Here is a 27,720-nt window from a genome sequence, read left to right as displayed (position 1 = left end):
TATCTCTCATTCTCATCTCTCACACGTTCTCTCATCTCTCAGCTCTCTTCTCTTCAAAATTCAGACCACCACAAAACTTCCTCAGTTGAACCTTCATAGCCAAAACTCAAATAGCCACCACAAAGGTGAACCTCCATGGTTGGGACTCCATTTCCTTCATCTATTGTTGTCGTTGTTTGCTATTGTTGTTGCTACTTATTCGATGCTATCATTGCTTTTTCTTTTTTCTTTTTTTGCTACTGCTATAGCCGTTGCGCTTCTTCTTCTTCTTCGTCTTGACCACTTCTTTGATGATTCACATATATTTGTATATGGGTTTGATGATATGGTTTTGTAAATGGGTTTGATGAGTTTGAGATTTAGATTTAAGAAAAAAATATGGGTTTGATGAGTTAAGATCTAGATCTAGGATTTGTTTGATGATTTTGATGATTTGTCTGGAATTGATGATTTGTACAGAGGAGATAGAGATGGAAGAAGTCCGGTGGAGAAGTGAGAGAGAGTTGACAAAGAAGAGAGAAAATATGACTTGAGAAGTGAGAGAAAAAATTATTAAAAAAATAAAATACAAAGCCACAGTGCATATTCACGGTTACTGCAGTAAATGTGTAAATATGCACACTTTTAGAAGCACTGATGTGGAGCATTTTTAGGCAAAATCTGTAAAATTTGTGTCTTTTTGTATTATGCAAAGGTTTACATCCACTGATGCGGATGCTCTAAGAAGGCCATATCTTTACTAGATTCTCGCTCCTTCTAGGTAATATCATCTTAATTGCTTCCTGCTTTCCCCCCAAGGCTAAGCACACTCGACCTCTCCTTCAGCTTCCACTTCTATGTCAAGCATCATAACTACAATCTCTTGACTTTTGTAAAATTTTTCTTTTAACAAAGATGCAATTCTTCAATAGTAAGCACTAAATCATTGTGGTTTGTAAACTAAATATATGCTAAATGTAGAATAAGGTTACTTTTTTGGCAGCAGATTTACGAGGACAGCCTTTATAATTTTTTGCGCTATATCAGAGCATACTTCTAAATCATATTGAAAAAAATAAAAATGTAAGTACCTGCCTAAAGGTACATATACGCATATATACAGTGTTGTTATACTTCCCCATTTTAAGGCTTTGGTTCAGATAAACTTGGATGTTCTATATATAACTGTACACAGAGAGGTTCGCTACTCATTGACTTAATAGGGGTCAGGAGGGGAGGTTGCCCCCACTGCCTTGTGTCCGTTGGGATCCACTGCTCCACATCCTTGTTTGCACTAGCTTCTGGAAGGGATCGAAAGTAAGCAGTTATCTCCCACCTGTAGTCTGTCAAAAGAGAAGAGTATGGGTGCAGGTGGGGGGTAGATTAGAGACCTACCCTTAATTCTAAACATAAAAGGAAAAAAAAAATTCCAGGATATAGATCATGAATGCAGCAAACACTTGAAAATTCCTTCAAGCATAGGAACCAACACCAAGGCATTTGATAAATAATGGAAAGCCATAACAAAATAATATAAAATAAAAAAATAATAATAAAAGAGGCATATTTTGTAACACATGTATTCAGAATGAAGTATTAAACTGAGAATCAATATACTGAACTTCTATATTCAGCACTTACTGCGGGGAAGAACCTTAGTAAGAGATTCTGAGACCGAAAGCTTGATTAAGAATGATCTAAGAGAGAACTCCAGGTCAGCTTCTTCAACCTTTGAGCCATATGACAGATTCACTGCAAGCTTGAAAACAAAACGCTCCACTGGGATTCCGTCAGTGTTGAAAAAAATAACTGCTGCTCTCTCCACCATTCCCTATTTGTGAAGGACAAGGCTGTTTCAGTTGATAATCATAATATGAAACCAAAATCTTAATATTCTTTGTTAATATTTATGTTTAGGCAACTCAATTCAAATAACTAATAGCAAAACAAGTTTTATAAATCCCTATACGATGATTGGAAATTTTCAAATACAAAAGGAAGGAGCCTCTCTGTTACAGTTACTTGAATTTTTAATTCAAGTAAAAATTATAGGAGATTATGATGCCAGAAGTTGATTGAAGAAATTATGAGAGAAGCAAATCTTATCTTTAACTAACGGATATAATAAGACAATACCAAAGATTCTATACAAGAAGAAGGGTGACTCCGACAGTGGACATTACCCCATTTACCACTCAAATTTTCTTTTCTTTAGATCCCCCCATTACTTATTTCCATTCAAACTTTCAACATTTGGGTCTATGTTTTGTAACACTTTAATGGTTAATAATCACCCAAATGGCAATAGAGAATCATTCTGAAATTAAAACATAATATATGATCAATCTTTCAAAGTTAACTAAAACCAATATGGTCAGCTAGACGTAACCTATAGTTTCCTCCTTGCTTAAATATAACATGTGAATTCTTTCAATACAAGCCAAGCAGTGAAATTCTCCATTATGTAAGCCCACTTTAACGCCTGAGTATGGCCTCTACTAATATAGGACATATTTTTTTATTTAACTTACAACAAATTGAGAAGGAAACTAACAAATTTACCATGCCAACCACTCAAATCTTTCAGAAGTTATTGGTTACAAACTTAACAAAGCATCATGAATTTGAGGATGACTATCCAATCAAAAAGAAAAAGTCTTTGCAATTTGTTTTCCATAGCATTTGTAATATTATTTTTACATTACAAAAATAAAAACATCACCATGACTAATAGCATACACTAAAAAGGTCCTTTATCTACATAGAACATTAGAAATTGCATTGACCGAAAAAGGAGGGGGGAACTCATTTTATAGATTTAGCATCATCAATTTAAATATTATTTATAACTAAATCCAAAACCAACCTTTTGGATAATAGGAAGAAGACCAAAGACAACAGAATGTATATAATCTCTGAGCCGAGGGTGGCGAGCCCTCTGAACCATCAAATTCATATACCTCCTCCTCCTCTCAAATGCACCTTTCACCCACAAATTCACCATCACCCATTCATCAAGTAGGTATATATAGATAACACAATATCAGAAATGCACTTCGTCTTTTCTTTCTTTTCCCCCTGTTTTGATGCCTATAAATTTTATAGGCAACCAAACACACACACGCACAGAAGGGTTTAAAGAGGAACTAACCAGAAGGGTAAACCCATTTGAGGAAAACAATAGAAGTGATCGCCACTACCAAGAAATCAACCAAAATCCGAGCTGTTGCACTTGCCATTAATTTGCACTCACACTCAGTTTCTTTTTTCTTTTTTCTTTTTTTCAATTTAAAAGGAAAAAAGGTATAAGAGAAAAGGAAGTAATAAAGTTAAAACCTTGAGGAGATTGGTTATCTTTGCGATCCATAACACTAATAAATACTATTACGTATGCTTCTCTGTAAGCTGCAATTTCTGTGCCGCTCCAATTTGGTTATCTGACTCTCTATTTTTAGGTTTGGAAATGCTTGCCAGTTGCAGCCCTTCTGATGATTGTCTTGTGCTTATGTTTCAAATTTTCACCAACTCTCAATTTGAGAACCATACATCATAGTTGTGCTTATTATTCTAGGTAAAATAGATAAAATACAAAGATGACCAACAAAGTATTACAAAATTAGGGATACAAATATATTCTTGTAGCCCAGTAATGACTGAGCCACATCAATCTAGAGACCTATACGTGCACACATACATTCAATATGCTCTTACCTCCAAAAAGAAAAATCTACCTATATGCAATTGCCCATTGCAGATAGATAACACCCCTTTTATGTTAAACATAGTTTGTGGCTCAAAATTATTGGAACCATAACACTATACCTTCCAAATTATATAGCCAAGAAAAAAGAGTTAACGCACGTCTAAGTTCTAACCTGACCTTAACGGGTTTGTATTATGAGCAGGGGTGAAGCTGCATTGGTGAATTTTAAGGATGTTGATAAAAGTATATACTATAATGTATAATCAAAATGACAAAACTTAAATACAGTTACTTAGGTTCCCCAATTGAAATAAACCACATAACTACATTGACCAATGTAACAATACAACCATAAGGTACAACAACATGGCTTTTTTTGCCTGTTAGCCTAATTTCTCACATAACAAAAATGTTTCAAAATTGGCCACATTACTAATATGTTTGGGAAATTTTTTTTTGATAAGAAAGAATGTTATATATATGAATGGCTACTCTATGCATGAAAAACATAGAGCAAACCCAGAATATGTTTTACCCAAATCGGAAATCTCACATCAATGACCAAAAAAAAAAAAAAAATTGGTGAATATTAAAATGAGTCTCAAATCAATGGCAGATTCAATCCTTGCTAATGTCTTCCTTCTTCTTCTTCTTCCTCTCTCTCTCTCTCTCTTTAATGTTGAATTTTTCTTGTGTCAGTAAATTCTGCCTCATCGTTTCACATCTTTCTTTTATGATTTTTTTTTTTCTGTTCTAATTGGCTTTCCAAGATGGGTGTGTCAATGCTCTATACTCTATCCCATCCATATATACTGATGCAAAGTATGCTACAGATGAATCCTAGCCAACCAAGATTGATGACTTTTTCTTGTAAGTTTAACGTTTGGATGTTATATAACCCGTTTTCTTGTTGCTTCGCACTTCAACCTTTTCTTAAAGTTTGAAGCATGCACCGTGCTAGTTATGCAGATAGTGCAAATGCATACTAGACAAGATTCTTTACCAGTAGACCAACCTTGAAGCACTATGTCAAAATAATGAGTGGCTATTATTTGGTATCATTTATGTGACTGTTTTAGTTTGTATGATGGATTTAATTGGAATGGTCGAATGACAGTTTTAGAGTTTGAGATTTATTTATCTCTAATGAATAATTGGCCGCAGGGCAACTAGAGTTTTTCAAAGGAAGGAATAGTTCTGAGCCCAATACAGAATCACTGGCAAAGGCTTTAGCAATTGCTCAACATCATGATGGAGTTACTAGTACAAAAAACCTACATGTGGCTAATGATTACGCAAAACGTTTGTTGATAGGGTACACAAAGGTGTGAGTTTGGCTTATCAATTCAACCATATGATTTTTCTCAAAGTTTCTCTCTCCCTCTCCCTAATGTCATCCATTTCTTCAAAATTTATGTGTAGGCTAAGGAATTATTTGCATCTTCACTTTCTTGCTTGGTTCAATCTACCTCAAATACTGGATGTGGGAAGTTTCAACCAGTAAAGTATTATGAGCTTCAGCTACTGAGCTATTTTAATTCATTGCTTAAAGGGCTCATTTTATTGTGGCATTCGTATAGATCTGATGATGGATCTTGTTTTTGACTTTTGAGCACATTTTTAGTTCTCTTGTTAATATGGTACTTTTTGGCTGCAATCAATTACCCTTGCATTTTTTTTAAGGCGAAACTACACTATTGGTCCCAAAGTTATCCTATGTGCACAATTGGTCTCTCAAGTTTAAAGCGAGCACAATTAGTCCCTTAAGTTTTAAAACAAAGTTGTGTTGGTCTTTTTACTTGCTGTTGTTAATGGTGTTATTTACGTGACTAACGGAATAATGACTTGGCTTTTTTTTTTTTTTTTTTTTTTTAATGACGTGAAATGTTTTTAATTAAAAAATTAGAAACTAAATTTACACGTGAGAAAAAAAAATCACCTGTACCAAATCAAAAAATTTATTTTCTACCTGTTGTAAAAACCCACAACGAGAGAGGGTTATCAGGCAATCGGTTATTTTTTTAATTTTTAATTTTCTGTTAACCAAATTTCCAAAACTTTTTAGACAGTTGATTACCTGAACATTCTTAATTTCTTACATATCATTGTTAGTGTTTTCTTACAACGAAACGTGGAAAATTGGCAACTACAATTATAAAAAGCATAAGCTTGCAAAGACAAAACAAAATTTTAAAAGAAAAAGTGAAACACCAAACCTCAGCTTTGGATTCAACGGCAAGTCCAAAGAAAGTAGTCGAAACAAAATGCTTGCCCACAGACTCCGCCAATTTGATCTGACTGAGCCAATATGATGAAGTCTCAAGCCTATCGAACCACCATTTGCTACAATTCTCTGCACTGTGGTATGGCGTGCCTAGACTCTTAGCCCTCGTCAAAGACTACGGCGCCACGGGAGTCTTCGGCAAAACCACATTGATTGCATCCAAATTCGTCGCATCTTTTTGTTCAACTTCTTCTGGAAACGAAACACTTAATTTCTTCAACTTGGGTAGTATTGTTTTTTTAGGAGTACTCTGCTATGTAAAAATAAATCACCAGTTGCCTGATAACCCTCTCTCGTTGTGGGTTTTTACAACAGGTAGAAAATAAATTTTTTAATTTGGTACCGGTGATTTTTTTTTTCTCACATGTAAATTTAGTTTCTAATTTTTTAATTAAAAATATGCCACATCATTAAAAAAAAAGGCCAAGTTATTGTTCTATTAGCTACGTAAGTAACACCGTTAATAACAATTAGTAAAAGGATCAACACAATTCAGTTTTAAAACTTAAGGGATTAATTGTGCTCGCTTCAAATTGAAGGACCAATTGCGAACACAAGGTAAACTTCAAGGACCAATAGCGTAGTTTTGCCTTTTTTTTTTTTAATGACTAAGAGGCGATAATGTTTAGAGGGGTAGTTTATCTTTGTATTATTATGGGTTAGCATAGGAATTCACAATCTACATACAACAAAATGAAATTACAAAAACTCCAAAAGAATCAGCTCTTTGTGTCCATGAAATGTAATCAATCACTAACAAATGAACTATTCTTCAGCTATATGATCGCAAGTTGGGAGTTTCCAACTCAATTCATTTACTTTAAATCGTAAATGTCAAAATGATTATATCGTGAAGTTAATTTTGTATTGCACTACAACCTTAGTTGCTTCTCTCTTAGACAATTCAAGGGGAAGCACATACAAAATTATCAGCTAACTCCTTGAGTTGATAAACCAACCAAGCTAAACTAACAAAATTTGACTCTAGTCCACTGCACAATAGCACCACAAGGCTTATAAGAGGGGGAAAAGGGGCTGGAACTCAGTTTGCATACATGCAACTCCAAAACTTAATTTCATTGGAGGGAACATTTATTATCATTAATTCCATTGGCCAAGGGACATATAACCACAAAAAATGCCAGATTTTAGAGCAACAATTTGAGCATTAACTTTAAATCAGAAAATTTTTTGAAACAACTATCCAGGAAAATAGGTTCCAACTTCCAAGCAACAACATGAGTGCATAATGAAATCGCAACAACATATAGAACAATTAAAGGTACAAACAACCGTGCATACATAAATGAAATAGAAAAATTATATTTAGAAACTACAAAATTTACTTGAAATGAATACACATTGCTTAAAGAATGACATGTGAATATGAAACTTGTCCTTGATGTTGAGAAACTAAAAATCCTTTACACAAGCTTCTGGAGCAATTCTAGAATGTCATTATCTACCTATAAGACTACAGTAAGTGACAAAATTGAGAGCCACTCCCTTGTTGGACGATTCAAATTGAAGTTTATAAAACAATAGAATATATAAATGATTGGAATAGAATCAAATTGAAGTTTATTTCTTTCATGGTATAACTTTTATGGCTATTTTAGGAGGAGAAAAGCTATGTCCATAACACTTTCACAACAAATCTTGAGTAGCAAGTTGTTATTGATTGTTACTAGTGAGCAAATAAGTAATTTAAGTGGTAAATTTAAATTAAAACCAATAATAACTTACCACTTATGATTTGTTGTGAAAATGTTGTTGACATAGCACTTTTAATTTTAAGAGAGTTGTTCACATTGTTCATGTGTGATGGTTCCCAAGACCTATTCTGTATCTATCACAACTCCACAGAGAGTAAAGTTCTCCTCCCTTCCAATAACTCCTTGTGAGGATCAACCATATCTTCACTTCAAATAAAACCTATTTAATTATAGATTTTAAAAAATAATAATATTTAAAAAAAAGTCAAAAAAAATTGAAAGGAAAAAAATATCAATAATATGAAAAGAAACATCACTTCATAAAAGTAAATAACAACTTCCAACAAATATACATACACCTTATAGATTGATTGGCAAAGTCTTAATAAGTAATTCTTGAAGTGCTTTATTTGCTGGATTTGCAGATATCAATTAAACAACATGGATGCAATGGTTGCATTTGCTGAAAAACCCTTGTCAACCATTATCTTAATAAGTTCCATAGCTTTTGATGTCTCATTATGTTGCAGTAACCCTTGGATTATTGTGTTATATGTGTGATCGTTAGGTGAACAACCACTCCCATCCATTTTCTCAAACATCTCATTTGCTTCTTCTAGTAGCCCCTCTTTGCAAAACCCTTTGAGCATTATGGTGTAAGTTCGAACATTGGGTTGCAATCCTTTTGTAGGTAGACTATAAAAGAGTTCTCCTGCAACTTTAAGATTCCTAACATTACACAATCCGTCAATCAAAATGTTGTAAATCACAATATTGTTGCCCAACGTTTTGTCTTCCAAATCAAGAAACACTTTTATTGCCTCAACAACTTGTCCATTCTTACATAGGCCGTCCAACAAGATAGCATAAGTTTGGGGATCTGGAGGTTGGCCACAAGACTGCATCTTACGGAATAGATCTAGAGCAGCCTTGTGTCTCTCCACTCAAAAAAACCCACCTATAAGAGTGCTGAAAGTCACAACATTGGGAGTTACTCCCTTGTTGGACATTTCATGAAAGAGATTCATTGCCTCATTAATTCTTTTCTCTTTACAAAATCCATTAATCAATGTGTTATAGCTAACAACATTAGGTGAACAACCCCTCTCACCATCATGTTCAATGCTTCGATGGCATTCTTCAATTTATTTTGCAAACAGTATCCATCAATCAAAGTATTATAAGAGACTACGTCAGGCTCAATACCTCTTTGAATCATCATATCAAAAACTTTTTTCGCCTCTATCAACATCCCCTCTTTGCAATATGTGTCCACCAATATGCTGAAGGTCCTCACACTTGGCATGATCTTCCTCTGTGTCATCTCATTCAACAAAGTAATAACCTCTCTCCACCAGTGGAAATTGCATAAGCCTTGAATTAAGGAATTGTAAGTGATAACGTTCGGCTGAAAGCCTTTACTCCTCATTTCAGATAAAAGGTTCAAAGCCTCAGTTACCAATCTATCCTTACATAAACTATCAATGATTGTGTTATACATTGTCAGATCAAGCTCAAAATTCCCTTCTTCCATCTTCCTAAGCAAACCAATAGCCATACTAGTCTGTCCAATCTTACACAGAGCTTTTAGTATTGTTCCACAAGTAATTGCATTAGGCTTATACCCAGTCTTCTCCATTTCTTCTACCACCCTCACAGCTCCAGCAATGTTACCTTGAAGATAGAGCCCCTTGACAAGGGTGTTTAGAGTAATAGAGTTTGGGTGATGACTAAGTTTCAAAATTGTTGCCAAGACAGAAAACCCAAAATCTACTCGATTCAAATGGCAGAAGCAGTTAACCAAAATATTAAGAGTATAAACATCAGGAGAGATACCAAATGATTCGATTCATTTAATTAGAGAAATGACTACTAGGTAATGCTTCAATCTTGCAATGGCACCCAACATGTGATTAAAATTGACAATGGAGGGCAAACGGCGCATGTGAAGCATTTTATCAAACAGGTCTAAGGCATGATCAACGTTCCTAAAGCTTCTAGATTTGCACTGATCTTTAACAGATTTCAAGAATTGGTTTTGATTGTGATTGTGATTCGGGTTTTTTTTTAGCACTAGCAATACTAGTAGTAGCAGCAGTAGCAGCAGTAAGAGTAGAATAACAATAAGAACGAAAAGAAGAGTGGGAAATACGAAGCAACGTACCCATTTTCCTGAAGATCCAGCAAACAATTTGGCAGCGGAAATCAGAACGAAATGATAGAGTTTGAGAATGGATGGTGAGAGAGCACAAAAGAATTGGGGATGGGGTGGTACATATATCTCCTTATCGTTACCTATGATGGCTTATTTGTGGAATTTAAATAGGAAACAAAGGATAATTTCTGGATTGATTCGAGGTAATTCGGCCTCCTTAAAAGATAAGTTTGAATGATAAATTTTCTGATGACTTTTATTCCAATAGCTGCTGAATTTATACAAGTAGATGGTAACGTTCCAAAGCATAAAATCAGGACCATTAACACAATCATGATCCTCTTAAACTCCAACTCCTAAAAAATAGAACTAAATAACAACAGACTCCAACTCCTAAAAGCTAGAACAAAATAATAACTCAACGTTAAAAAACTACAACTGACATAACATTCAAATACCAACTATCTTGGCACAAATCAAGGAAACACCACTGCTACCAATCTTCAAAGATCCCACTTGCCCTGCAACAACTTGTGCACGTAACATGGGGGCGGCTGAAATGTGGTATTTCTATCATGCTTTTTAAAAATGGAAGTAGCAAAATAATCAAGATTAGGCTTGAACTTGAGATAAATTGACCAAAACACACTTACCGCACCACTAAGCTACCGATTAGTCATGTCTTAAAAGTAACATAATCTATATATATTTAATCTAATACTATATATAAATACATATGCCTTTCCCTGCAATTAAAGATGTTGCGACGTGTTGGAAAAAATGTCATTTAAAATTCTGCCACATGTAGAGTTTAATTGTGTAGAGTCATACTATACGACACAATCAATCGTCCAAAAAAGCAATGCAATTAGTAATTCTTAAAGAAACGGTTTAAAACACACCACTTAACCCATCGCTTTACTCAGTGTTTGTAACAAAAACTAACCGGTTGTTTAAAACACCATTTCACTTCCTATTTTACAAAAAATAGCGATTGATAGAGAGATCATAAGGCAGAGAGAGAAACATTTGAGGACTGCCATTACTGCCATTCTAGCCTTCCACATTCGTCAAGTCTCTCGCTAACTTGCTATGAGTAAGTTTTGATTTTTTACTACTTTTTGAGAAAGAAATTGGCGTTAACTATTATTTAGGCTAATTAGGACTGTACTTGCTATACGTATTTGGCTGACATTAAGGTATTTTGATTATTTTAGTTTGATTGTTTTTGCTTAAACTTTATGACTGACAACCTTTTGCTGTTTACATATAAAGACACCAAAACATTTGGAATCAACATTAAGAGAAACTCAATAACTGTAAGTCACATACAGAGACGAAGAGACGGACAACGAGAAAGAGAAAATAAAGTATTCCCACCCATCGGCAGGTAAAGCTTTTAAAGAAAAATAACAAATTTGGCTTTATAAAGTCTAGAATTTGGGTTAGAGTCCGTTTGAAATAAAAGTCTTTTCGTTAGAATCAAATAGTTGCTTAAACTTAACTTTTAAGTTAATGTAGTGTTGAAGAACTCTCGTGGCTAAAATATTTTGTTCTTTAAAAATTCTCACCACAATTTAAAAAAAAAAAAAAAAAAAAAAAAAAACGATGTGGGTTGCATGTTTTGTTCATTAAGAATGATACTGCAACCCAATGGTTTTTTCTATCTTTGCTAAGGACGGACAAGGATATTTCAATTAGTTCATGTATGTGATTTGTATAATGTATATTAGGTTAGTACCTTGGTTTCTGTTGAAAGGAATAGCTCATGAGATTAAAGTTCATAATTTTCCTACTTTTTTTTTTTTTTTTTTAACTTCTTTTATCTTTATGTTTATTGCCTAAATGGTTTCCTTCTTTAGTTGCTACTAATCCCACATGAAAAAAACCATATTTGAATGAAACATTTATAACTGATGAATTTTTACCGTGCCAATCCTGTTTTGAATGTATCTATTGTGTGATTTATATCATTATCATATAAAATACTAGTCGCTAACCCGTGCGATGCACGGGAAAACTATTGAAAAATAAATTTAATCCATCTTTTTGTTCTATTAAATTTAATCTTTCTTTTATTCTTTTAAAATAAGAGTTTAAGTCTAATGATAAAAAGCAATTATCATGTGACGGATGCAATAGATTAACATTTTATTGAAACTAAAAAAAAAAAAAAAGGTATAACATCATTTTGAATGGTAAATCTGTAGTTTTATAACATCTTAAACATTTTTTTTGTTAATAATATCTTAAACTTCTTTTTTTCTTAATAGCATAATTTGTTAGGATCACAAAAGAGTATGTGTAAAATCTAATTGTTAAAAGTTGTTCTTAGAGGGTCAAAAATGCATTAATTTTATTAAATAAAAGCATAACATTTATCACATTTTTATAATAACTTTACAAATTTATAGCATTTATTTGTTAGTTAAGGTTGTATTAGAGGATTGGAGTTTTTCTTAATTGGATGTGTTTACAGTTAATATTTACACCCTTTTGTTTCAATGGCCAATTAACTTTTTACGAAATTGACCAAAATGACATTTTACACCAGTCAAAGTTTGCATCAAATTTTTCAACAAATAATAATAATAATAATAGTAATAATAATAATAAAATAAAGAATAATTTAAACAATTATTCTACATGAACTTTTCATTGAAGAGCCAATTTAGATTCAACTTCCACCTAAAGCGCGCAACAAACCATTTCCCAATTTTCAATTTCATTATTAGTTGTCTCAACTTCATATTGCTGCTATACCAAACAACTGTTTAGATGCGTACTTAGTAGTGTAGCATCCCATAAAAACCTCTTGCCCAATTGACATTAAGCCATAAAAGCAAACAACCCCAAAAAACATGCAACTACTTCACACTTTTGGTTTTAGTGTTCTTGGAACCAAATGCTTACTAAACATCAGATTTTGTATATCAAATTGTTGCACACTCTAAATGCTTTTATTCATCTGTTAACAATTTCCACAATTACTACAACAGGACATTGAAAAAAAAATTATACAGTAATAGTAACTAATAATGCTAGGTCTATCTTTATCTTAAAGCTAAGATAGTGATGTTTGAGGGAACATTTCAACTTAATGGGGTGCAAGCAAAATGAAAATCAAACTAAACTATTAGGATAAACCACTGCTATAAAAAAAAAAAATGCAGGTCCTCCCATTTCTTCTTGCAAGCCAATAGTAGCTGCAAGAGTTATCACAATTGCTCAATTCCATGAGAGTATTCCACCTGATGGTCTTGACCCAAGCATCCTCCTTCTATATCCCATCCTCTGCATGTTAAATTTTTTAAGAATGAAAATTGTCAATCAGTGGTTTCAAGCAAAAGTTACATTTGTACAAAATATAAGCAGCCTAACTCATTTGCTTGAGGAAAGAAAGACCAACACCTCAATAAAAAAATTTTTGACTACAAATAGGCAATTACTTCAATTTAGCTGAAAAAAGAAAAAGATATTGCAAAGTCTACAATGCTTCCCAAACCTAAAAGAAAATGTTCATCAAAGCATCATTCATAGTAATATATATATATACAAGCATATATATATATATATATATATATATAAGTGCCCAAAAGAACTACAAACAACCAAATCAATTAAAAAGTAACAATATACACACAAAAAAAGTGCCTCATGTGAGGATTATGCTACTCTTTAAATCTCACTTATCAAAAAATAGAGGTTTTTTTTTTTTTTTTTTTTTTTTTTTTTCTTTTCTTTAATCTCTCACCATTTTGTGAGTACATCATCAATTGGAAACAATTGGGGCTTCAACTTCAGCTTCATATGAGTATATTGTTCTCAACAAAATTTTTTTGCAAAAAGGAAGGCAAAGGAGGCAGAACTTTGCCAACAAAATTAGAATCCTTTTGGTCTGGAATTTAGATTGGAAACAAATCATGTAAGGTTGAATTTATTCAACCATCTAATTGGCTTTATTCCGTGCCAAATTTGCTTGTAATTCAGCATTTAGTAACCCTGTATTTAGGTGGGATTGTTGTAAGGGTAGTGAGTGAGATAGAGTGAAGATTGCTCAAGAGTGTGCAAGAAAACAGAGTGTCGCGGCTGGGACTCGCGGGTGGACTCGTGGCTGCAAGCCGCCAGAAGCTGCACACGTGCCAAGCATGCTGGAAGATGAACAGTCATGCTGGCTGGAGTACTACAGGACAAAACAGGACAACTGGCCATACGGTTAACTCGCGACTGGATCTCGCGACTTGGTCAAGCCGCGAGGTCAAGCCGCGAGCCACCCCTGTTTTGGAAAAACCTGACGTTTCACATTCCTCTTCACTCCAGTATAAATACCCCTTTAACCCACGATTGAAAGAGAGCTTCCAGAGAGAATTTTGAGAGAGAAACCCTAAAGAAAAACAAGATTGTTTCACACACAATCCCTACCTTAGAGTCTCATCAAATTCCCTCACTCTCTTCCTCTCCATTGTCAAATCCTTGAGAGGCATTATACCAAACCTGGTTCTCACCATTATCATCTCTGTGAGACAGTCGTTTTGGAGTTCTGGGAAGCAGTTAGGAAGGAGCCAATCTTCATTGGTTGATGCTACGGTGTAGTAGCGGAATCCGGGAAGCTAGAAAAGAAAAAGGTTCGGCGCAACCTCGTTGGAGCAAGAAGCTTGGAGGGCTTAGGTGCACTGGGTAGATTAGGCTTGGAGGGTCTATTGCTGTCCTTGTATCCCAACTGTATTTTCTAGTGGATTGATTACCGCTTGGAGGGCGGCGGAGAGGTTTTTCGCCGAGGTCTTCGGTTTCCTCTTCGATAACACATCGGGTGTTATCTTTGTGTTTGCATCTTCCTTCCTCTCTATCTCTGCCTTTATTTTATCTGCTGTGGATTTTATTCTGTTATGGCTTAGATAGTATTTAACCTATTTCACATTATAGCATATGTTAAGTTTCCGCACACTTGTTGTTTGACATATTGCTTGTGTTGGTTAAGTTAATTTTTGGGGGTCTAAACGTTCAAAAGTGTTTTGGTACACGTTTTTGAACTTTCAAATCATGCCACCAAAAACTTTAGATGTCTAGAGTTTAAATCCTTTTAGGAATATAGAAAGGAAAAAAATAGGCACCCTCCTAGAGCACCTAGGTCATGTTCAACCTGCTACAATTGCTCAGTTGCATTGAAAACCAAATAAAACCCAACAAATGCAACTTTTTTGCATTTATTATATGTATATGATGAGATGACACCAGCTAATATCCATTTTAATGACCTTCATGAAATATTAACACTGTGAATTTGTGATGCTACAAACAGCAAGATTAAAGATGGTTAGTCACTATGGTTCTTTTGTCAATCATAGTAAAAGGGTGCTAAGTAAACTGCTTAGCCCCTCAGGGGTGAAAAACCCTTGAATTAAGCATCTCTTATGAATGAAAGTATATGTAGCCAATTACAACAATTTAACCCAACAGAGCAAGTTGTTAAACAATTGTTTTTGTTGAAAATAAATAATTTTCCTTTGAAACAAGTAGAAGCTCATTTAGCAAATATATGTTATCAAACATAATATACAACGTATATTCGGTTGAATTAAGTAGTCAATTCAAAACCTTCTCCACTAATAGATGCTTTCATGTAAGAATGTAGTATTATTCATGAAATAGTAATATCAATTCAATTCTGACAAATAAAAGAGCATCGCCAACATTAAACATGTCGATATTACAAATTAACTTCTAGTAATTTCAAAACTCTAGTAACTAAAAATCATTATCATGCAGCCATTATATATGGGTTTAAAAGCATCCTATCAATCATTCAGACCCATTGCATTATCTAATAGCAGAAAAAAATTTATAAAATTGAAGTAATAATAGATCTTGATGATCCTAAAAAACCATCTAAAATGTTAGATCTTGATTAGCTTGCAATACATACCTGATACCTACAGGAGGTCTCTATCTACACTCTTCAACAACCACTCTTGTCTGATTATTTTTCTAAGCTTCCATAAATTTCCATATCAAGATTAGAAGCTGTCTGCATCAAATTCATTGCTATCTAGCTTCACTCACCCACCTTTGGTTCCGATTGTACCATAACAGCCAGGCTATATTTAGCATGAACTCTACCTCCATGACATGCCCATTTTTCTAATAACACTATACCTATGGAAACATCATGGTTGATCTCTAGACTTCTGGTGCTTCTGAGCACTCCCATATTTCATATGTCACTAATTCTGCACTATCCCCACATATTTCACTTGAGAATGATGAAATTATTCTCCTACAGTAAAGATTGAGCTTATTCATAGGTAAAATATTGTGGATCACCTTTCAAGCAAAAATTGAAAGTTATGGCTGCACATTTAGTGTCCAATACAAAGAGAAGTACCTTTTAGCACGTCACCGCACATCATGTTTGATATAATGTTTAGCTAAATAATTGTCTTTCAAAGTCAACATTCTTTTTGCGATGAAAATATTTGCAAGCACTCTGACATGTTTGATATAATGTACAGATTATGTGGGTAAAATATGCAAAGTATTTTTTTTGGAATTGGAAGAAGAAGAAAAATGTTGAAAGCAATGGGATAATGTTCTATATTATTTTCTTGGGCAATGAGCATTTGTTACCCACATAATCTTATATGTGTATTTCTTGTTTAGAGGAATTTTAACAATGGCAAAGATTGAAGCTACATCCAACAGGTCTTGTAACTTTTCCAAGTCCCACTCTCCTCTCATTTCATCAATTAGCAAACTAATCTAGATTTTCTAGGATAACTTTGTCATAAAGATCTTATAATCATATGAATCATAAAAAATTCAACACCAATCCAAAATCTAACATATGAATCATAAAAAATTCAAACCCATACCAATCCCAATATCTAACATTTAAATCATAAAAGAATTCCAAATACACAATCTCAAAGAATTAGAAATTAAAATTCCTCATGAATTTCGAATTTAAATCCCCAAACTATACACTAAAATCAAGCTTTTAAGTAGTAGCCACATGAACCCAGATAAAAATTCACAAAATTAAATCCAAAAAAACTGAAGAATTATAAAGAGAGTAATAAAAATTTAGAATTGTAAAGCGAGTAAAAAAAATTTAGAAGAGAGGAATGAAAAATACAAATTTTTAGCCATGAGTTTCATGGTAACAAATAATCCCTAAAAAAAATATTATTTATAATATAATATAGGGTTATGGATTCCTAATCAAATTTGGTTAGGGTTATGGATTCCTGATCAAAATATAATATAAGGTTATGAATTCCTAATATGTTAATGGTATAGAAAATTATTTACAAGCAGTGTGGTGTCTAATTTGATTTTCTCTTCAAGCTCTGTTGCGTTCCCATCGTCACCTTCGCTTCCGGAAAAACTCTCCGACTGTGAAACCATAGTTGTATGTATTGCCGAAGGACCAAACCATATGGTTGGTGATGCCTTCTTTCTATCTCGGACATGACAATGTGGGGATGGCTTGGTTTTGGGGAAGAAGAAGGTAGAGAAATAGAGAAGAGAGAGGAACGGCAGAGCGTGGGTTTGATTTTTTTGCGCTTATGTTTTTTTTTTTCCTCATATTTTGGTTTTTATCGGGCTTTAGAAAAGGTTTTTTTTTTTTAGAAAAGTTTTTTTTTTTTTTAATACTGTGCTAACGTCGAAAATTGTAGGAGTTTCAGAGGCTTCGGTTTTATATATATATATATATATATAGATGAGTGGGGTGGGGGGTTAAATTGTGCGGATTCTTCTCTGCTGATTGCTTACTATAAGTTTATACCACATGCATGGTTGAGTCCAGAAAAACCCTTATCCTTTGTTCTGTGTTTTAGGACTATGCATGATTTGTTGTTCTATTTGAATTATTTATTTATTTATTTTTTTGGGAATTTTTTATTAGCTATGTACACAATGCAAGTTAATTTAGTTTTTTGTTTGACTTGATTTCATATATTATAATTCAGATCCTCTAACCCACCTTATTAACCAATATTATTGACAAAGTTATATTATAATGAAAGTTTTTTGTTATGTTCTATAATTTCATAGCTCTAACAAAAGAGTTCCTTTTCTCCCCCTAATTGGATCAAGCCGCATTGGTTTTTGGTGGACTTAGGAAGAATTTTGCAGGGGCAGGTGGTCATTTGAATTAAGCATATAATACAAAGTTAAATTTATTATCTATGTGTTTTTTGGGGGTTTCATTTAATTTTTGATCAATTGTGCTAAAAAGCTTGAAACAACAATGTTAATGGTTGGAGAAATTGGAGGGAATGATTATAACTATGCATTGTTTCAAGGCTAAACAATTGAGTAGGTTAGACACATGGTTCTAGAAATTTTCCAAGCAATAAAGGATGTTGTTACAGTAAGTTTTTTTTTTTTTTTTTTTTTTTTTTTTTTAGTAAACAAAAAAAATCATTTTTTTTTCTTGAAAAATGACTTTCTATTATTATTGATTCATAATTCTCTATTATTGTTCCATAGAGTCATCAATTATGGTGCTACCTGGGTGGTTGTCCCTAAAATCTTCCTAATAGGCTGTTTACCAATCTATCTTGCAGTATTCCAAACCAATTCTACTACTTATGACAAATTTTTATTGCCTAAAGGGATTGATTAATTTCTCAATAAATCAAATTGACCAACTCAAGCAAGCCCTCTAAAATTTGAGAAAAAGAAAATTCTTATGTTGTTATAGCATATGGTGATTATTGTAGTGCTTTCCAATGTGTTTACCGTTATTCTCCACTTCTTGGTGAGTCTTATGAGTTTGTAATTTTTATAGACTTAAAGAAGGATGTTAACTGCATTTAAAATTCTTCTCCATCTAAACTGAATAATTATGATTACTACATGATCATTTATTTTGAATACTCCCATTTTTTATTTTTGTGGAGGTGATTTTGTAGATTTGCATGCCACTACAGCCTATCCAAGAACCCACAATATACACTATAGATTAGGTTTGGATTAAATACCCCTTTTCCACAAGTCAGAACATTGTTTATGTTGTTTTAGAAGATTTTTTTTTTTTTAATTTTAAAATTTATTTACTTTCAAACTTAGTTTTTTCCTTTATACTGTCCTTAATTATATTGTAAATAAATAAATAAATGTTGTAAATATTATTGTTCTTTAGATAGTATAACTACCTGGATGAGTGTTTTTTTTGGTAAAAAACCTGGATGAGTATTTATTGTATTGTTATGTCAAATTGATGATATATTAAATATGTACTATATTGTTATGTCAAGTTGATAGTATTTTAAATATGAATAAATAAATAAATGTTGTAACAATTATTGTTCTTTAGATAGTTTAACTATAATTGAGATACACAATTTTAGTTGTTCTATAAAACAAAATGGATATACTACATTACTTGGTTGAATTTTTTTTTTTTTTTTTTTTTTTTTTGAGAAAACCTAGATGAGTATTTTATTGTATTGTTATGTCAAGTGGATGGTATTTTAAATATGTATTGTATTGTTATGTCAAGTTGATAGTATTTTAAATATGTAAAATGTTTCCGCGCATTGTGCGGGTTAAATGCTAGTCTATATCTATATATATCTAAAAGCTGAAGGGTAGCATTTGTTGCTGCTAAGCTCCTATTACACCACCTCATTGCCACGTCATTAGCCATGTGTTAATTAATGACTCCTTTACCTTAATCAATTATTAACTTCTTTATTTGCTTCTTCTAAAAAAAAAAAAAAAAGGTTAGTTGCTGGTCCGTTAAGATAGCTCCTTCAATTGGGTTAATATTGATGAACAGATACCATAACATTAACATCAATGCATTAAATGATTTTTATTGTGGAGGAGGCTAGGAGAAAGGTTAGTTTGCCAAAGATTTAAAAAATAAATACGGAACCATTAAAACAATAGACTCTTTATTTTCTATCTATGGAATCCAGATGCAATAATAGACAATACAAAACAAAACATAGCCAAACCAAAAAAGAATTTAAACCCCTCACCCTCAAGTCTTCTTCCCTAAGTTTCTCTTCTCAAAAAACACAATTAAGAATTTAGAGATGGGCACAATTGATGATGATGATATTATTTGTATGCATGGTTTCTACAATTTCATTAGATTTTATTCAATTTGTTTTGTAATGTTGAGTTCAAATTTGCATATGCTAGAGACGGCATTGAGGTGGGACTATAATTAATCAGGGGTTTAGATAATCCAACGATAAGGGGCAAAACCAACGTATCGACAATGTTAGGCGTGCAGCCCAAATAAGCAACGTCCCGGTGAGGTTTTAATTATATCTTTTTTTGTTTTTATCCCAAGCTACTCACAAATCTGAAAATTCTTGAGGTGTTCCATTCTTTAGTTTTTCATAAATATTAACGAAATAAGCAATGAGCTGGTGAGGTTCTAATTATATGTCCCCCATTGTTTTGCCATTAGCTACGACAATCATTTAGTTTCTTAGAATTATTTACCCAAAAAATTAAAGGTAACTCCAAATATTTGATGTAATGTCTAACTTAGATTTTATTGAGTTTGATGAATCTAATAGGCAGGAAACAGTAAAAAAGAAGAGCTCTATCTAGAGATGCTGCCAAATCTAATAGGATTTTATTTTTCTAGAACACAGAAAGAGGATGTTGTGCTGTGTCATGCTGAATTGGAGAAGTTTGCCATCCACCTTCTATATCATTACCATTGCTGCCTTGCACATAATATTGCTAGATTGAGCCATTTTACTAACATGATGCCAATGACCATGTGGGAACTTCATAATGTTATGTTTTAAATCTCACTAAAATCTGATACTATAAAAACTTCTCTTTATTTCAAAATAAAGATATTTTGAATATTATTGATATATTTATTCTACTCTGAAAAATTGTTACCAAAATAAAAATCTAATTTTCAAAGTTTGCAAATTAAATATATATTTATTATAATTACAAGTTGCATTGAAAAATATGTTGGAATATACACAGGTCCAAAATTTTGGGTTATTCAAGCTTTAATTTATTTATTTTATTTATAGGTTAATCAAGCTTTGTATTGCTTCTTTGTCTAATATATCTATATATATATATATATATATATGGTTTGCATGGTTTTTTATAACATTTTTTTTTATATGAAATTGTGATGTTTTGGTTGTATTGCAGTTGAATATGGATAGTGTTTTTCAATTTTAATAATATAATTTCTTTTTTAATATCATTATATTTTTTTTGAGATAGATAAAATTCCACCTTAGCTTAATCTAAATATATACGTGTGTGAAGCTCCCTCTTGGAGACTTTAAACTTCAACCCTTGCCCCCCCCCCCCAAAATATCCCACAAACACTTATATTTATGGAGTGATCATCGCGTCAAGGGTGTGCAGTGATATTATCATTACACTTAATATTTCAGTTTTTAGTATATATTTTTACTAACGAATTGAGCACAATTATCACTTTATGGTGATTTTTTTTTTTTTATGCACTGAAATTATTAGGTATCATGGGTGTTTATATATAACTATTTATATTCAATTTAAAAACAAATACATATACTTTGAAGGTTTTTGGAGGTGTGACAGAATATTTTATCATGTTTTTATTATGAAGTATTTTGTTTATTTATTTATATGTTGCATTATTTTTGTTTATTTTGGTCTTTTTTTCATTTATTTATTTTTTGCAATTTGTGTGTGTGTGTGTAGAATTGCACATTGCTAAATCATCCTGCATGATTTAGCAAATGTGTTGAATACGTTGTAAGTTTAGAAATAATATAGAGATAATATAATTTTTATAAACGTTTGTGATGTTTATAAAAGGTTTAAGATTTACAATAAATTGTCTATTTTACAAATGGTGGGCATGAATTTTGTCCTGATATTGTATCTCAAATAGCAAATAAATAAATAAAAAACATTGTAATTTAATATTCTATCACACCTTCAAAACCTTTCAAAGTAGATACAAATGGCGGGGAAATTTACTAATGTAAATGATGATTTTGTGTGATTTTATGTCATTTAAAAATTAGTTATAATAATTAATATACTTGCTTGGAAAAGCTGAACCATAGCATTTATTACTGCTAAACTCTTGTTGCGCCACTTCATTGCTATGTCATTGACAACATAATTGTTATTTTTCTTATTTATTCTTTATTCCTTTTTTTTTTAATTGTAATTAGATTATTAACTTTACACATTCATTTTGAGTGGTTTTAACATTATATATAATTTTCTCCTTACATATTCATCTACTTTAATTTAGAAATTATTTTTTATTCTTTTAAAATATATATATATATATATATATATAAATAGATTATCAACTTCACACATTCATCTTAGGTGGTTTTAACATTACATATAATTTTGCCTTTACATATTCATCTACTTTAATTCAGATGTTTGTATCTAAATAATGAACTTTTTGTAACTAAAAAACCAAAAACAAAAACAATGTCTATACATATTCATACCAAATATAATAATGGAAGTTTTGTAATAAATTTTTTAAAGCTCTTTATGCACTACATCTTTAGCATCTATTCTTATTTATTTTATATTTTTGGCAATTCTTACTTAGCTCAAATTTTCATCTTCTTCACCACTGACTTATTAGTTCAATCTTTTATTCCCTCCAATAATTATTTTAATTTTTTCATTTTCATTTGATTCCTTATAGATTTAAAATTTTTTTTTTCCTTCATATCTTCTTAAATTCTATAGTATCATTTTGTTCAACCTTTCATCTATTTCCATCCTTCCTCTTCCATCATAATTTTCATATAAATTTCTACTTACTCATTTCCACCTCTCTCGGCCGGACAAAATGGGCTTCTACCCTTTTTAGCCAAATTAATTAGCCTTTTGCCATTCTTCCCAAACTAAATAGGGAAATGCCTCTCTTTTGAAACTCGACTTTCTTAAAATCGAGTTAAAAAAAAAAAATTATGGAGCCTTATAGTGACGTTTTTAAGGACCTATAGTGACGTTTTTAAGGACCTATAGTGATGTTTTAAGAACCTATAGTGACATTTTGTAACTTGATATCCATGAAATCGAGTTATAGGCAATTTTATTGCCTATAACTCGATTTCATGGATATCAAGTTACAAAACGCCACTATAGGTCCTTGAAAACGTCACTATAGGGCTTAACTCGATTTTGAAAAAGTCGAGTTTCAAAAGAGAGGCATTTTCCTATTTAGTTTGGAAAGAAGGGCAAAAGGCTAATTAATTTGGCTAAAAAGGGCAGAAGCACATTTTGTCCTCTCTCGGCCTCTATTCCTTCCAAGTTGTTCACAATATAAAAAGGTTAATAGTCTCTCTCTTTCTCCAATTTTGCTTCTCTTTTGGTAAATTTTTTTTATTGTTTCAATCACTTTTTTTATTCTACTAATGGTTTTTTTTTTTGTTATTGTTGATTTAATTATCACATCATATTTGTTTATCTTTTTGGTAAATTTATATCGACTTTTTTTTTGCATATTTAGGTAGTTTTGTATTCCAATTTCCAATTACAAGTAATTTTTTTTTCTTTATTGATATGATTTGGGTTAATAATTATTTGTTTTTCAAGTTAGAATTTGATTTTCTATAGTTATCAATTTAGATATAATTAAACTATGAGACTTTACTATTTTTTTTTATCCTCTGAGTTGGATAAAGTACTTTTAATAGTTATATTAGAAGTACTCTATAATGTCATTTATTCAAAAAAAAAAAAAATTAGTCAAACTAAAATAATTGAACGGGTGACATATTTTAGCTTTTGCAATTATATTTTTTTTATTATTATTATTTTATAACAATGCATATAGAGAAATTTAATACTTAGATTTTGCTGATAATTGTTTATTTGATAATATGTTTTGGGTGGAGGAAATTGCAATTTCTACAATGAAAATAACCTTAATAGATTATCAAAAACAAATTGTTTTCCTAATTGGTCCATCTAATCGTTGTTAAGTTTTATTAGTTTTTTAGTTACGGTTTTTGGTGTTTTGCATTGTAGGGTAGAAAAAATAGGGTTTGACAAAATATGTTTAAAACTAAAAGAATAATTACTAAATTTTATATTTTTTTTAATGATTCACAAAATGTTATAAATAAATTTTATTAAAAAATGATTATTTTCGTTAACTTGCCTTTTGAATTTTTGAGAAAAACTGTATTGTTTTCATTTTGGTACATCAAAATTTATATTTATGATTTATGACTATTCCTATAATAAATAAAAATATGATTTTTCAAATTTATATTTATGATTTATTATTGTTCCTATATTACATTTATGATTTTTCCTATAATAAATAAAAATATGATAATGAAATATATTATTCTCTATTAAATTAGTCCAAATTGTAAACTATAAATTTAATGAGACCACTCTAATCATGCGCAATGCATGGGTTCGCGACTAGTTTTGTTAATAGCAGAAGCTTGGTATGTAATGTGCCTGAAATTTCTATAGTCACTTGTTACTTGAAATTTATGCTTACATTTTCTATCTCCATGATTTTTTTTTTCAAATTTTTTTTTTCTTAACTATGATCAAAAGTGAAATTAATGTTTTTCTTGTTGCTGCATTTTATAATAAGTTCATTTTGCTTACCCCTTCTGCCCTCCCTATTCCCAAAAGAAAATATATCCAAAAAAAGAAAAGAAAAGAAAGAAAGCAAGAAAATGAATGATTCTGTAGCTAATGCACTTAGTCATAACCTTTGAAAGTTGAGGAATCAGTTGAACAATCTTACAGTTATTACTCTAGATATAATGGAAGTGACAGATCCTCAGGTACACTTAAGTTCATCTTGTGTTAAATGCCTCTCTCAATCTCTCTTTTACTTATGTTCTGAAATTGCATGACTTAAAAGTTGAAAGAGTTGTTGAATTATCCATTTCCGAGTTATTTTTCAGATTTTTGGGGCATATGTCTTCTGTCCAAATGGCAAATTTCTCGTGAAGCATGAAGAACAGGTGTGATGCCTTCTGATATTTATTCTCCATGGAGAACTAATAATCATGGTAATCTCAATTTAAAGCTGTTAAAAGTTTTAGGTTGCTTTGACTGTTTTGCGTGGACCAGTAGTAGAGGAAGTACATCAACAAATCAATTTGTGGATATATCTGGTGCCTTGCTTGTCATGATTGCTGTCTATGCATTATGTTTTTCCTCATAAACCTTTTTTCTATGTTTTAGCATTGTGAACATTATTATTGCATGCAGAAGATAATGCAAATGTATATTTTTTAATTAACAATGAGTAGTCACTTCAAAATTTCAACTAAAGAATTTAGATTAAGAGTCTATTTGGATACTGCTTATTTTGTTGAAAACTGGCATAACACTATTGCTGCATTTTTCACAAGTTGGCTGGTCCATGAACAGTGCTGTGGGACCAGCAAAAAAAAAAAAAAAACACAAAACGCTCAAACATCTGTTGGCAAACACAAGCTAAAAGTTAAATTTCTTGTACTTATGCACAGTTTCAGAGATTAGGAAAGAAATGCTAATTTGGGTGCAATTAGTTATGAGTGCTTTTGTAACTTCAGGGAATCTGTTGTTGTAGTTATATGTGCTTAGAAGCTTAGATATTACATATACCTATTTTTCTGTTTCTCTTGATTTCGATTGAATGTGCTTCATATGATTCATACCCATTAAAGAAAAATCTTACTTTAGAAGCTTTTAGCAAATACACTATCACATAAGTGTGTCTTATAGGTTTTGTTTGAAGAAATGACATGTGACAGTAATATGAAAACATAGAGCAAAAAATTGTTATCATTGTCATGTACACCTCTATGTTCCAGCTTTGATTGCCCTTATGCACTAATGTGGTTGGGCTATAACTTAAAAAATTGATTGCAACTTTGACAATTAATGAAGCATTTTGAAGTAGGATCATTCATTGTCTCTTTTTCTAATATCATTGTTAGAATAAATGCTAGCACGCAATATCTTTAATATTTACTACTTGAAAAATATTCTGTTTTCTTGTTGCTAGTATTGTTATGTAAAAATGTGTTTGCAGAATACCAGACTTCACAAGGGGAAAGAGCATGCTTAAGCCAGATAGCTCATTTTGTGTTGTTTATTGGTATTGTTGGATATCAGTGTTCAACTCTGCATCTTACATTATTTTAAATTTTTTGATAATTTAATATTTACAATAGTATCGGAGGGGGAATTCTAACCATAATTCTTCTCGTAAGGAAGAGAGAAAAATATCATTGAATTACAAAATTCTTGACTAATCTTATTTTAAATTCCATTCAACTAATTATGACAAGACACCATAGATACTTATCTCAATAATATTTGGTTATTTATAGAATTCAAGTCCACACCTATTTAAAGTTTTGAAGTTCATTTGGATTAGTTTTTTACTAAAAGTTTATTTATTTATTTGCTTAGAGTTGATAAAATACAAATATATACATACATATATATATATATATATATATATGTATGTATGTATATATAATGTATCATCATACTTTAAAAAAATGTTTTTTTTTTGTTTTTTTGTTTTTGTTTTAATTTGATAGTGGGAGGAAGATTTGAACCTTGACATTTTAATTGGAAATATCAAAATGTTCCAATTGAGTTAATGAAATAAGTGAATAAGCTAAAATATAAAAATAATACAAATGGATTCTAGAGTCTAGGCTATAGTTTTGACTGAGACCTCCTAGTATTTCAAAGTTCAAAACAAAACATATAGATTTCAAACTGTAACTATCAACCCAAAGGGTTGGCTAAGTGGTTATTAAAGTCTTATGATATATATGAGATCATGAGTTCAAAACTACTAAGTGTGAGATGAGGGGATTGCATATAAGGGTGGTTTGATGCATTTAGAGGCCTAAAGCAAAAAATGAATTGGGGTCTTTTTATATATTTAACTACAATTCTTTTATTTATTTAAAAATTTAAATCTTACTTAAACTCTATTATCTTGTTTTAAATGAAAAATTACCAATTAAAATATACCATGTAGATTTTTTTTTTTTTTTTTTTTGATGAAAAAGTCTATAGACACAAAATTTGTCAAATCTTTTCACACATGTTGATGTGTGGAAAATTGACAGTGGTAACTGATAAGTAAAAATGTAATGTTTGTTGTGGACCCAAATGTTAAGAAATTTTTTGTGTAATGCTCTTTTTATTATTTCTTTTAGAAATGTTATATTCACAATATTTTCACAACAAATCCTAAACGTTATGTTGTTACGTGTTTTGATTGGAACCCACAACTAAAATTACTTTTTTTTTTTTTTTTTTTTTTTGTATTCCAATAATAGCCAGTAACAACTAATAACTTGCCACTTAGAATTTGTTGTAAAAGTGTTCAAAACTTAATTTCATTGGAGGGAACATTTATTATCATTAATTCCACTGGCTAAGGGACGTATAACCACCAAAAAAAAAAAAAAAAGCCAGATTTTAGAGCAACAATATTTAGCATTAACCTTAAATAAGAAAAAGTTTTGAAACAACTATCTAGGAAAATAGGTTCCAATTCCCAAGCAACAACATGAGTGCACAATGAAATCACAACAAAAGATAGAACAGTTAAAGGTACAAACAATCATGCATACATAAATGAAATAGAAAATCATCTTTATAAACTATAAAATTTACCTGAAATGATACACATCTTTTAAAGATTGACATGTGATGGATAAAATATGAAACTTGTCCTTGATGTTGAGAAACTAAAAAACCTTCACACAAGCTTTTGGGGAAATTCTTGAATGTTCAGTAAGTCAAATAACATGCTTACAACTATCACATTTGCTGAAAAACCCTTGTCAACCATTATTTCAAGATATTCCATTGCCTTTGATGTCTCATTATGTTGCACTAACCCTTGGATTATTGT

At 31.4% G+C, this 27,720-nt stretch overlaps 1 protein-coding gene and 1 pseudogene across 1 annotated transcript; both read right to left on the bottom strand.

Moving 5' to 3' along the window:
• Positions 1 to 911: 911 nt before the first annotated feature.
• LOC126720707 (DNA polymerase zeta processivity subunit-like) lies at positions 912 to 4,072 on the bottom strand. The gene is made up of 3 exons (XM_050423464.1): positions 2,846 to 4,072; positions 1,621 to 1,810; positions 912 to 1,322 (listed from the first exon to the last, which is right to left on the bottom strand). Exons 1-3 carry the CDS (start codon positions 2,981 to 2,983, stop codon positions 1,123 to 1,125), a joined length of 528 nt encoding a protein of 175 aa, XP_050279421.1. The 5' UTR covers positions 2,984 to 4,072; the 3' UTR covers positions 912 to 1,122.
• A 4,037-nt stretch (positions 4,073 to 8,109) lies between these two features.
• Positions 8,110 to 27,720, bottom strand: part of LOC126721468 (putative pentatricopeptide repeat-containing protein At1g12700, mitochondrial) — a 28,393-nt pseudogene continuing 8,782 nt past the window's right edge.

Source organism: Quercus robur, chromosome 4, assembly GCF_932294415.1.
Source record: "Quercus robur chromosome 4, dhQueRobu3.1, whole genome shotgun sequence".
Taxonomy (NCBI): Eukaryota; Viridiplantae; Streptophyta; class Magnoliopsida; order Fagales; family Fagaceae; genus Quercus; species Quercus robur.
The sequence above is the reverse complement of the archived record's forward strand: the minus strand, read 5'-3'. Positions and strand labels throughout refer to the sequence as shown.

Coding starts and splice junctions, on each gene's coding strand:
- LOC126720707 (XM_050423464.1), bottom strand. CDS start 2,983: ATGGTGAATTTGTGGGTGAAAGGTGCATTTGAGAGGAGGAGGAGGTAT. Junction 1,811..2,845: donor TTCTTCCTATTATCCAAAAG/GTTGGTTTTGGA, acceptor CTTCACAAATAG/GGAATGGTGGAGAGAGCAGC. Junction 1,323..1,620: donor TACTAAGGTTCTTCCCCGCA/GTAAGTGCTGAA, acceptor CTCTTTTGACAG/ACTACAGGTGGGAGATAACT.